This window comes from Anthonomus grandis, chromosome 18, assembly GCF_022605725.1.
Source record: "Anthonomus grandis grandis chromosome 18, icAntGran1.3, whole genome shotgun sequence".
Taxonomy (NCBI): domain Eukaryota; kingdom Metazoa; phylum Arthropoda; class Insecta; order Coleoptera; family Curculionidae; genus Anthonomus; species Anthonomus grandis.
Window position 1 is genome coordinate 8329898 of NC_065563.1, and position 12819 is coordinate 8342716.

The following is a 12819-nucleotide window of genomic DNA, read 5'->3' on the forward strand; positions in this document are numbered from 1 at the left end:
TTCTCGGAAACTTGAAATGAAGTTGATGGCTGGGGGTTCTTGGAAAGTGGAAATGAAGTTGATAGCTGGGGGTTCTCGGAAGCGTGAGATGAGGTTAATGGTTGGGGGTTCTCGGAAGCTTCAAACGAAGTTGATGGCTGAGGAGAATGTATAGTTCCACTTGAACTTGTTTGAGCATCTTGACATGAAACACACCGGTCTCCCTCGCTTCTAGAGATTGTTGTGTTGGATGAAATATTAACAGTTGCAGGTTTATTTTCATGTTGTATTTTCTGTGGATTTTGTGAAGACTCTCTGAATTTTTTCAAATCTTCTATGGAAAACTCCTCTTCAGGAAACATGGTTGAGTCAACAGGGTATATGCCGGTACTTTTAAAACCTGATATTATATTCTTAGCCAGCATAGATTCTGTCCATGTTAAGCCGAGAAGTTCAGAAAACACGTTTTTAGATAATCGCCCTGAACCACGACCCATCTGCTGCTTACCGTACTTGATTAATTGCCTATTCCAACTGAGCTGTACTGGGCCAAACACACATTTGTCGAGGGGCTGCAGCTTATCTGTTAGATGACTTGGAAACTTCATAAGTTCGATATTGTATTTCATAGCCTCCTCAATTAGCCTCACACTCATGTGGCTGCAATGGCCATCAAATAATAATAGGGCAGCTTGTTCTGGCAAATTTGTAGAAATTCTCAGGTTCTTAACATAAGGTATAAATGAAGTAGTAAACCAGTTGTAAAACTGAGGTTCCTCCATCCAACCATTCGTAGAAGCAGCGTACAGTGTTCCGGGGTAAGCATTTTGTGACGTCCACCGTGCTTGGACACCAGCACCTTTGAAAACGATCAGTGGGGGGAGGGCCCTACCATCTGCAGAAACACATGCCAGAACTGTGATGGATTCCCTGCCAGATCCACCAGATACACGACAGAGCGCTTTACCTTTACTACCAATGGCTCTGATTCTACTTGGATCACAGTTGAATCCTGACTCGTCAGCATTAAATATAAAACTGCTTTTGTTATCCGTCAAATTATTTCCATCCATAACATTTTTGAGATCTTTATAAAACTTGTAAATAACTTCTGGTTTCCTTGCGTCCTTTCTTAACTTTTGGAGGTGTTCTGGCTTTTTTAAAGAAAGGTTTGGATTTCTTTTCATGAAAGAGTAGTACCAATCTTCGCCAGGGATACCGTCTTTGAAAGAAGTTTTCAATGCTTTAGCATTTACATATTCTCCAACCAATTTCCGCATTTCGGCCTTATCACAGGGTAGACCCATTTTTGCCCTTGTCAATAAACATTTTGCAATTTCATTTTCGATTTCTGGTGATAAAACTTGTGTACGACCTGGTCCAGTAACGTTCATCGAAGTTTTTCTTCCTGATATTCGATTATAAATAACAGCTTTTGGCACTCTGTAATATATTTCGGCTTGACGGTAGCTCTTATTTTTGTTGATAACATCATCAACAGCGTGTGCAAGGTCTTCTGAGGAATATGACCGTCCACCTGTTTTTTTAACATAATTCCGTGGCATGGTAAGTGCTGCAAAAAAAAACATATATTAAATTATGTTACCATAAATATCCGAAATTCGCAATAACACTACCTGACTAGTAAAAATGAGAAATTATTTTCATTTTATCAACAAAAACAAACAAAACTAACCAAAGTCAATAATTAAAAGAACGACTGTTGCTACTGGTTTCTTCCTTCTTAAAAATAGGTTATTAATGAATGTTTAAACTTGTTTTAATAGTGAAATTAATTTCCAAATATTGTTTACATTTACCCCAAAAGCTTGTTTTCATTTCCCCCATGAGCACAAAACCTTGGGGTAAATGTAAACACCTACATTAAAATGTAAACAAACATTATTGTTCACTCATTTATTTTTAAAACATAACTTTAAACTAAGCCTAACCCTCATTGATCCTTGCAAAGTACTTACCTCAAAACGTAAGCATTTACAAGAAAAAACTTCACCACACTACCAAACTTACAAGCATCGATAAATACACCGTGACAATATATTTATTTCTATATTTTTTTGGGGCGTTTACATTTACCCCTGTTTACATTTACCCCAACTAACCCTACAGCTTCACGTTGCTCTATTAACCGTTTTAACATATAATATGTAGAATTCCAACGAGTTTTTACAGACTAAATTAGTTTATGTTTCTCTAAACCTATTTGAAGTTGTTTGTTTGTTAATGCTTTTGTTGCTATATTAGAATGTTTGAAATGAGAAACTACGCTGCTACATTTGAAATACAATTTACTAATAATAATTTACTAATAAATAATTTTAATTACAAATGATGTAGGCTATATATTGTTTTCTTGTTAGGTCTCTACTTGAATATGCTATGGTATGTATGGTCTCTTTTATATGAGCAATATATTGCTTCATCAAAAAGGTCCAAAATAAGTTTTTAATGTGCTTATAAGTTGGATATTTTAATGTGAAATTTTGACAGGCAAGTAATATTTGATCTATTAAACGTTTGAGGTAATGATTAAGATAAAAAATCAATTGATGGTTGACACTATCGAAAAGTTTTCATGGTACACACTATCAATGTAATAATCCCTTAGATTTCTGAATAATCATGTTTTAAATTTATAACGCAATGTCGTCATATTTTAAATTTGTCTTTAAAAACTTGATTAGTCATCAATTGTGACAACAGTGTGTAAATTTAGTATTTTAATATCATAGTTTTGATCTATTATGGTAATTACTACTATTTCTATAGTTTAATATTAATTAGTTTATAGTAAACGGATTTCTTTTTAATCCTTGAAAATTAATAAATACTGATGAAAAACCTAACTTTTAAGCCGAAATTCCTTTATTAAACCTTGATGTACATACTCATAAACAAACTTAATTTGTACTTTTACTAAGAAACACACATTGACTAGATCTGATGACAAATCACTGCGCAAATTTGAAGCATAGTAAAAAGTGACGGGCCCTAGCGGCACTCCTTAAACACGCAATGAAATAATGAAATTCGTTTACTGATTTGCCCCCATTTTATCTAATAGTTTTCCTACCTTTCATGCATTATAAACTTAAACCCTCTAAAAACCCTTTCAGCTGGAAAAATCTCCAGATCAGAAAAGATCCGCCGAAGAAACCTGAAATTGAGTAAAATCTTGCAGCCAAAGAACGCGGTCATGATCCTCAACGAGTTGGTTAAAGGATGCGTCTACAACGTCGAAGAAGTTCCGGTTAAGATTGACGGAAACACTTTTAGGGGCACGGTGACCTTTGACGACCAAGAGTTTGTCGGAGCCGGTAAGATTTATTTACTGTTTTTTTTTTCGTAATTTTGTTTTATCCACATGGAGTCAGCAGAGCAGAAAAAACTCGATATTTTGCTTAGCGTTACACCTGTGGAAGAGAAAAGTTTAGCCAGGCCTGCCGGTTATGCCGTTCTGGTTGGTCGGCAGTGTACCGGGCTTTCACTGTGCTCCGGAGAGTCGGCGTAATGTCTTTTTTTTGTGATTTAGGCCATAGTATTGGAGCACACAATTCTTACGAGTAAAACGTAGTGAAATTTAAGAGGAAATTTGGTGTTTTTTATTGAATAATTTGAGAAAAACGTTTTCTGCTGTTGGTTTATTTTGAATTAAATTTTCTAATGAGAATGCAGATGGTGAGGATGGAATTCCTTCCTTTGCAACAGTTTAATAGATACCTTGGTCATTGAAAAAGAGGATAATATTCTTCATTTTGCTGTTAATTTCCTATTTGCGAATATTTTAAGAGTTTATTGGCTCTTAAGAAAAACAATGTGACTAATTTTTCAGCTGTACCACCCCTGGATGTAGAGATTGTTCAGAAAATGTAGTACCAATGTTCAGAGAACCTTGAGGGAACATTCACAGTCATTTCAGAATACTTACAGTTGAATTGATCATCTAGTATATTATTGTAAGACCCTGTATATCCAAAATATGAGTCCATGTCCAAAATTTGCAGTAGTGAATTGGAAAATGACTTCAAATACTTAAAACACTGCAACTTTTAAAGTCCTGGAAGAAGCTTAAAATGTCTGTATTAGGATGAAATGTTAATACAAATGCCTTGAAGAAATACACTTAAATGGTTTTCCATGTCTGGAAGCAACCTAAAAAAGTTAGGTTAAATGCCCAGAATAAAATGTACATTTGCATCAAAATGATTCTAGAAGCAATAGAAAATTACATTTTACTTAATTAGCAAATGATTTCTTAAAATGTCTGGATTCAGATGAAAAGTTAATCCAAATTGAAACAAGACACTAAAAATGACTATTGATTCCAGGAAGCAACCTAAAGTCACCTTAAACAACTGGAATCAAATATACAATTACTTTACATTTTTGAGAATGAAAGGCAAAATGATTCTAGAAGCAATTCGAAATTGGAAGAAACTTATGTGATTATCAAAATAACATCAAACATCTGAAAAACCCTTAAAAGTACTCCAAATCCTTAGAATATAAGACAAGTAGCTTTAAAAGCCCAAGGGCACTAGATGTGTCTGATCAACCTTGAATTAACATACAAAGTACTAACATACAGTGTGGTGACTTTAACTGGAATAAATTCAGTTAAAACTAATCAAAATTTATCTCGCAAAATTCCTGAGACCCTTCGATTTTTGTTTATTTTTTTTCACATTTCAAGATAGTTTTTGTATTTTTTCACCTACAGGGAGAGTCCAAATTAACCCCAACTTTTTTTTCAAATGGAAAGCCACTTTTTTTAGACTCTCATTGAAAAGAGCTCTTTTTCTTGATTAAATTGCTCTATTTACTTTTGTGATTATCTAAAGGAGAAATACGAAAAAAAAAACATTAAATTATTAAAAGTTGCGTTTAATGTATAAGATGCTCAAAATGAGCACCATTTACTTGTTGGCAAAGCCCAAGACGATAATAAAATTCGTTTCTGACATTTTCTAACACTTTCTGGAGATATTTGTCGGATTTCTTGCCTAATACGTTCTTTGAGTTCGTCTAGGTTTCCTGGTTTGCTCATATAAATTTGACTTTTCAAATGTCCCCACAGAAAAAAATCAAGTGGGGTGAGATCGGGAGAACGTGCCGGCCACTCGATTGCACCCCTTCTACCAATCCATCTGTTTGGAAAATTGTCATCTAAATACTGGCGTACATTACGGGCATAATGTGGGGGAGCACCATCTTGTTGCATCCAGATTCTTTCATCATACAAATCTGGATCGAACTGACTCGGATATAAGGCACGTAAGACTCGAACATGTTCATGAACTAGTTCATGTTCAAGAAATTCTAGATATCTTTCCCCAGTTAAAGTATCATTGAAGAATATGGGCCCTATAACTTGCCTGCCAATTATGCCAGCCCAAACATTAGTTTTCTGGGGATATTGTGTATTAGTTTCCCTTACCCAGTGTGGGTTCTCGTCAGACCAGTAGCGACAGTTCTGCTTATTAACATGGCCATTTAGGGTGAATGTAGCCTCATCAGAAAAAAGGATCCACTCCGAAGATATGCGATTTTCGTCAATGGCGTTCATGAATTCACAGAATTGAACTCTGCGATCTGGATCGTCTTCCAATAACTCTTGAACGGGTTGCATTTTATAAGGTCGTTTGTTTGCACTTTTTAAAATTTTTAGCACAGATTTATGATGAATAGAGTTTTCGCGAGCTACTCTTGTGGCTGCAGTTACCGGATTTTCTTCCATCGCTAACAATACATTTAATTGGGTGTTTTCATCGATTTTAGAAGACCTTTGTCTTGAAACATCCCTCACGTGCCCAACTTCTCGATCTCTGCTTTCGATTTTACTAACCGTACCTTGGTTAATAGGTGGCAAATCTGGATATTTCTGCCTGAATAAGTGGACAACCTCTAGCTGAGTACGACTTCTGTCCCCATAACCAATCATCATTAAGATTTCAATCTTGTGGGATTCAGATAAATAAGGCATTTCTTCAATATAAGTTAACTTATTTAACAACTGGTTGAAATTCACTTTAACAGTGACACTAGAACAATGTCAGGAAATGTCTCGATACCAATAAAATAAACAAACACGCCAAAAATTTACCAACACAAAATATTTCGAGACTTTTAATAATTTAATGTTTTTTTTTTCGTATTTCTCCTTTAATCACAAATGTAAATAGGGCAATTTAATCAAGAAAAAGAGCTCTTTTCAATGAGAGTTTAAAAAAAGTGGCTTTCCATTTGAAAAAAAAAAGTTGGGGTTAATTTGGACCCACACCCTGTATGTGAAAAAAAATAAAGAAAAATCGACGGGTCTCAGGAATTTTGCGAGATCAATTTTGATTAGTTTTAACTGAATTTGTTCCAGTTAAATTTACCACACTGTATAAAACAAAACATCAAATATTTTGAAAAGACTCACAATTACTTCAATTTCCTGGAATACACGAAAATATTTGCGAATATTTAATATACCTGTCACATAAAACTTGAATCTTACTTTCGCCAACGTTTCGGCCTACATTTGGCCATCTTCAAGGCCCCAAAGATCCTCATCATGATCAACGTTTTAACTTAGCAAGTTTAATTGGTAGAAACGCTTAGTAAGCGATTCTTTACAATCTTAAATGTTATACCTACTTCAATCGCACCGATCAGTGATCTGTTTTTGTATAGTGAAAGTGTAATTATTATAAGTGCCCTATAATTTGATTCAAAGATAATTAAATTTTCTAGCTAAAAAGAGCTCTTTTGAGACTGAAACCAGAGTAAACATAGAACACATCTTTAAGTCGAAACACTAATTTAATCATTTCAAGTAAACAAACAATAAGAATGCGAGAAACAATTTTTTGTTTTTTAAATGAATTTGTCGTTTTTGCGGCAAATTGTTCAGGCACAATTAGTGAATAAAATATCCGGTTTTTTTCTTCACGGTTAAATTAGGTCAAGTAGTTTTGCTCGATACATGTTTTGTGGTTAAAGTGTTTAAAATTTGTTGAACCTTTAAATTTATTATCAATTATGGTGTACTCAATTGCAGAAAGAGTAGAGAGTATTGGGCTTTTTTTTTTTAAACAATGAGTGTGGCAATTGCGTCGCGGATTTATTTAATCAACGACATTCTGAGAAACATCTCTCTGGGAAAATTGTTCGAGAAATGGTTGCAAAGATTCGCGAAACAGGTTCAGTTCATAACAAAAAGAGAAATCTTGAAAATGCAGGGTTTCATGAAGCTTTTGAGATTGCGGTATTAGGGGAAGTTGCAATGGATAGTACGCTAAGTACAAGACAATTGGCCATTACAACGGGTGTGTCTTGAATAAGTGTCCAAAGGGTATTAAAGAAATACAAGTACCATCCCTAGAAAATTCGCTTAGTGCAAGAAGTGAATGAAGACGACTTTGATCGTCACTTGCAGTTTTGCAAAGTTATGAGTGAGCGAGCGTTAAACAATGATAAATTCATATTTAATGTGTGTTTTTCGAACGAGTGTTCTTTCTTCCTAAATGGTTTAGTGAATCGCCACAATTGCCCTTATTGGGCTGACAGCAATCCGAAGATTTTCCATGAAACACGCACACAACACCCCCAGAAGTTAAATGTATGGGTTCTTATTTTTGGAAATTCCATTGTGGGCCCTTTGTTCCTTCCTGGAAATTTAACGGGCAATATGTATTTAGATTTGTTACAAAATGCCATCGACCAAGCTCTAACAAATATCATAGAAGAGGACCGCGCATACAATGAACAGGAATTGGTTTTCCAACAAACGGAGCTTCTCCACATTTCTCACTAAATGTATGCAACTATTTAAATGACGGATTTCCAGGATGCTGGATAGGACGAAGGGGCGCAATTGAGTGGCCACTTCGGTCACCCAACTTAACTCCTTTAGATTTTTTCTTGTATGGACACATAAAATCCGTAGTTTACAAAACTCTACCTGCTACATTAGAAGAGTTGCGAAGAAGAATTATTAACATACAGTTATGGTCATATAAATAGCACACTTTTCTAAATTGCGATAAAAAATATTAAATACCATTTTCTATTTTTTTTATAATATATTTAGCTTATAGGTTCTACAAAGAGTTGTATTTAATTAAAATTAAAAGAGTATTTTAAATATATAAGAAACATAACAAAAAAACTAAAGAAATGCTGGCCATTTAAATAGCACACTTAAAAAATATTTACTTTCACCAAAACCAATTTAATATTTTGTTGGGTATCCTTTATTTTTTATAAATTCACTTAATCGCTTGGGTATTGACTCCACCAATTTTGCACACACGCTTGCCGGAATACTGTTCCAAGCCTCTTGGAAGTTTTGCCATAGTTCATCCAGATTTGAGGGATTTAATACCTTAATTTTGGTTTTAACGTGATCCCACAAATTTTCCAGAGGGTTCAGGTCTGGGCTTTGTGGCGGCCATTCCAAAACATCTACCACATTTTTAGTAAACCATCGTTTTATTGATTTTGCAGAATGTTTTGGATCATTATCGTGCATGAACTTACATGTAATTGGCATAAAATGCTCCATGTATGGTTCCATAACATTCTGCAAAATCTCCCTATACTTGTATTGGTCCATTATTCCCTCTATATGATGAATAGGTCCAAAACCATGCCATGACATTGCTCCCCATATCATAATTGATCCTCCTCCATGCTTAACAGTTTTAATTGTGTACCTAGGGTTTAAGGCACGATTGGGAGGACGTCTAACATAGCATTTTCCATCATTTCCAAATCTATTAATCTTGGTTTCATCGCTCCATAATATGGTTTTCCAAAAATTAATGTCCTTATTTATATGTTGTTTAGCAAATGCCAATCTTTTTTTAATATTTCTTTTTGAAACAAGTGGTTTTTTCCTAGCTACACAACCTTTGAGATCTTTTTCACATAATTTTCTTCTTATTGTTCTTGCAAAAATATTGACGCCATATTGGTCTGCTATTTCACGTTTTATTTGGGCGGAACTTAAAAATGGATTACCCTTGCCTATTCTAATAATAATTTTATCCATGTTATACGTGGTTTTTCGAGGCCTTGTTAATCTTTTCTTGTTCATTGTGCTTTGAGTGGTCTCATAGAGAGCCAGAGCATTATAAACCATTTTCCTAGAGCAATTTAAATCTTTTGCTATAGCAGAAATAGAAAAGCCTTGATTTTTCTTTTCTATAATAAGAGCTCTCCTCTCTGGTCCACAATGTTTCTTTCTACCCACTAAAAACAAAACTACTCTTGACAATATTCAAAAATTTAAAAGTTAAAATAATACTTACTAATTAACACTCGATATATTTAATAAGAATGAAAGGTGTGCTATTTATGTGTCCAGCCTTAAAACGTTAATATTGGAATGAAATTCTGTATGTGCATATATTTTTAAAATAAACATAAAGTCTTGCATATTAGGAGGAGATCAACTGCTTAAATATTTTCTTATCAGTCAGGAATTTGGTTTTTGTAAGTAATATATGAAAAGGCTAAGTGTGCTATTTATGTGACCACAACTGTATGTCGCGAAGTGACACCGCAAATGCTTCTAAACGTTCGGCAACGGTTTGAAGATAATTTGTATCACTGTATGAACGTTGGCGGACAGCACTTCGAGCATTTACTTGATTGATTAACATTGTAAGCATTAAATCGCTTTTTGCATGTTTCGTCACACATTATTGTTTAACATTCAAGGGCCCATATTTCTTGAACGAGTCAGTCAGCCTTGTATAGGGAATGGTAAGACCTTTTTAAACAGGTAGCAATTGACCCCCGTCCTATTTGAAAAAAATTAGGGGATGTCACTCCCACTTAGGGGGTTGAGTTTTTTGAAATGGTTTTTATGTCAAAAGTTGTCCCCCTGACAAACATACTTGACGTATTTTGCGATTTTGCCGAAATGTTTTTTCCCAACCTGTAATGCCTTGCGGTACGTTTTCGATAGGTCACCCTGTATATTTAGTTATAGGCTCTCTGATACACCAATCCTAATTACTTATTTTATTAAATCCCTGCAACTTTTTGATCCTACTGTAATGTGTACCAATTATAAGAGTTGGAATCAAATGACGCCCAAAAAAACTTTCATTGTAAATTTCTCTAAATCTTCTCTGTTAGTTTCCTGTACGAAAAATTTGTTTCTAAATTACATTTTTTTATGGTTTAGGTCGCACAAAATCGGCAGCGAAGAACGCGGCCGCCGAGACCGCTTTGAAACACATCATTAAGAACAAACAGGTGCCCTCACTTAAAAAAGACGATCCGGACGGCGACGAGAAGATGGACACCGGCGAGGAGGACAGTACCCAAGTGATGCCGTGGTCTCACATCGCCTCGTTCGCGATGTACAAACTGTTCTCCATGTGGGGCGAAGATCCCAACTTGGTTAACAGAGTCTCCGTAAGTTGTTTTTTAAGAGTCTTTTTTTTTCTTTACTGTACGGGGTGCCTCCCAAGGTAAATTGTGGGATTGATTTTTCTAAAAGATTGAGAAAGAAATTTTTTGGTGTTAATACAAAAGTAACAAGAATATACAGTGGGTTCATAAAACGACTACCAAAGAGGAAAACCTTTTTTGATGGGTTTATGAAAAAACTGATTCTTCCAAAAAACCCTTAATTGTGCTCAAACGGCCCAAAAGCATCTTACAGTGGTGGCCTAAAAAATAAGAGTGCGTGGTTTTATTTGAATATTTATAATAATATATTGTGCTACATAGAGAAAAAAAATAATAACGATTTCATATTTGTACAGGGTGTCCCATTAAGAATGTTCCTCGGCTGTATCTCAGGCCCCAATAATCGTAAAGCGTTGAAAAAAAAAATTAGTATAAAAGTGGCCCAAAAAAAATAGCTGGAAAATATTTTGAAGTTCATTGGTCAACCGCTAGAGGGCGTTCTAGCTACTTAAAAACTTTAAAGTCTATTTTTTCCAAAAAACCTTTAATAACTTGCAGCCCAAAATATTATTGAGATAATCTACAAAGTATTCCTGACAAAAATGTTTAGACAACCATTTCTGTCAATTGTCAAATAAAGTGGTGGGGAGAGTTTCTATCTTAAATGAGAAAAATGGTAAGAAGTAGGCTTTGGCTGCACCGATTTTTTTAAAACAACTTTTATTTAAAAGCCCTTTTATTGCTTTATTTTTCTACCAAAAAGATATTATTGGAAAATTTTCCTAAAACCCGCTAGGGGGCGTCTACGTCTACCTTATGCTATTCAACTGATTATTTTAAGAAACTCAAATGAAACCATGTGTGCTTTTTTACGGTATTAAGAGCGGAGAACAAAGCTTAATACTTTAGTAAAAACCGCATTTCGATATCACGTCTCTAACTAAAGTTACAAGAAAAAATGTGTTCATTAGAAAGTGAAAACATCAAATATGGTCGTTAAGTTCTATTTACCAGCCGGGTTAAAAAAACTGGTGTCTAAATGAATCTTTGTGTAGAGAAACAGTCTTGGTATACCAGCTTTTTAGAAATTCCGGAAGGTGGCGTTTATTTATACACTTCTTTATACCGGAAGTTTCATTGGTAATAAATCAATGTTTATGGGAAAACTAGGAAAACTATGCATAGGAACGTTTTAAATATTTATCAACGTCGACGCGTCATTGTTACACGATAAAAATATTTTGATAGTTTTGGCACTTGGCACCGATTAAACTGAAAAAAGATAAAAATCTTGCTTATTTTAAATGGAATAAAAAATAATATTATTTTAATTCCTACACTAATCTAATGCCTGCCGAGGTGTTCAAATTGTTGTCCGTCTTGTTCTGTACAATTTTGAACTCTTCGTCGGGTTGATTCCATGGCTGCCTCTATTTCTGCGGCTGGTAAACTCCGAACAGCGCCCCTTATTCGCTGTTTCATATTTTCTCTATTGGTAGGAATCGAAGAAAATACAATGGCTTTTATTCTACCCCATAAATAAAAGTCAAGGCAGGTTAAATCTGGCGATCTGCAAGTATGTGCAATGTAATCTAATAATGTTTTTATAACGATACAATTACCTTGCCGGCTAAGGGAAAAAGCTACCTCTGCCAATCCACCGATCAGGGTACCACTGATTAAGGAACGTTCGCACCTGTATCGCGAAATGAACCGGGCATCCGTCATGTTGTAACAACATGTTGGCTCTTATAACCAGAGGCACCTCTTCTAATAATGCTGGGAACTCATTTCTTAAAAATCCAAGATATCGTTCTCCAGTTAGACTCTCATCAAATAAAAATGGACCTATAACCTGAGATCCTATTACACCGCACCAGACTTTAACACTCCACCTTCCCTGATGCTGAATCTCGCGAATCCAACGAGGGTTAGTTTCAGACCAATAGTGCATATTATGTCTGTTAACTCCTCCGTTACTATTGAACGGTGCTTCATCTGTCCATAAAATTTCGTTAAGAAAATTTGGATTTTCGAGCAACATATTCTCCATCCAATGATAATAATCTAGTCTTCTGCCATAGTCTTCTAGATTTAATGCCTGGTGGAGTACTATATGGAATGGATGAAATCTATATGCAAAAAAAAATAAATTAAGTAAGTATTTAGGCACTTATTTTTGAAAAATTGTATTATACCTGTGTTCCTGCAAAATTCTGTGAACTACAGAACGAGGTATGCCTAAATCGCCTGAAATAGTTCTGATGCTTAAGTGCGGATCAAATTCTACATAGGCCAAACAATTTATTATGTTTTTTTCTGTTCTCCTGCGACCTTGTCTACGGTAGGTTGGATGGAGTACTCTACCTGTTGTCCGAAAACGACGGGCCAAACAAAAAAATATGC

At 35.0% G+C, this 12819-nt stretch overlaps 1 protein-coding gene across 2 annotated transcripts in view; it reads left to right on the plus strand.

Moving 5' to 3' along the window:
- Positions 1-12819, plus strand: part of LOC126746868 (double-stranded RNA-specific editase Adar) — a 65337-nt gene that overhangs the window by 34394 nt on the left and 18124 nt on the right. For both annotated transcript variants that reach the window (XM_050455260.1, XM_050455261.1), the window contains 2 exons: positions 3117-3317; positions 10184-10416. In XM_050455260.1, coding sequence (XP_050311217.1) covers positions 3117-3317; positions 10184-10416 — 434 coding nt within the window. The remainder of the gene's footprint in view (positions 1-3116; positions 3318-10183; positions 10417-12819) is intronic.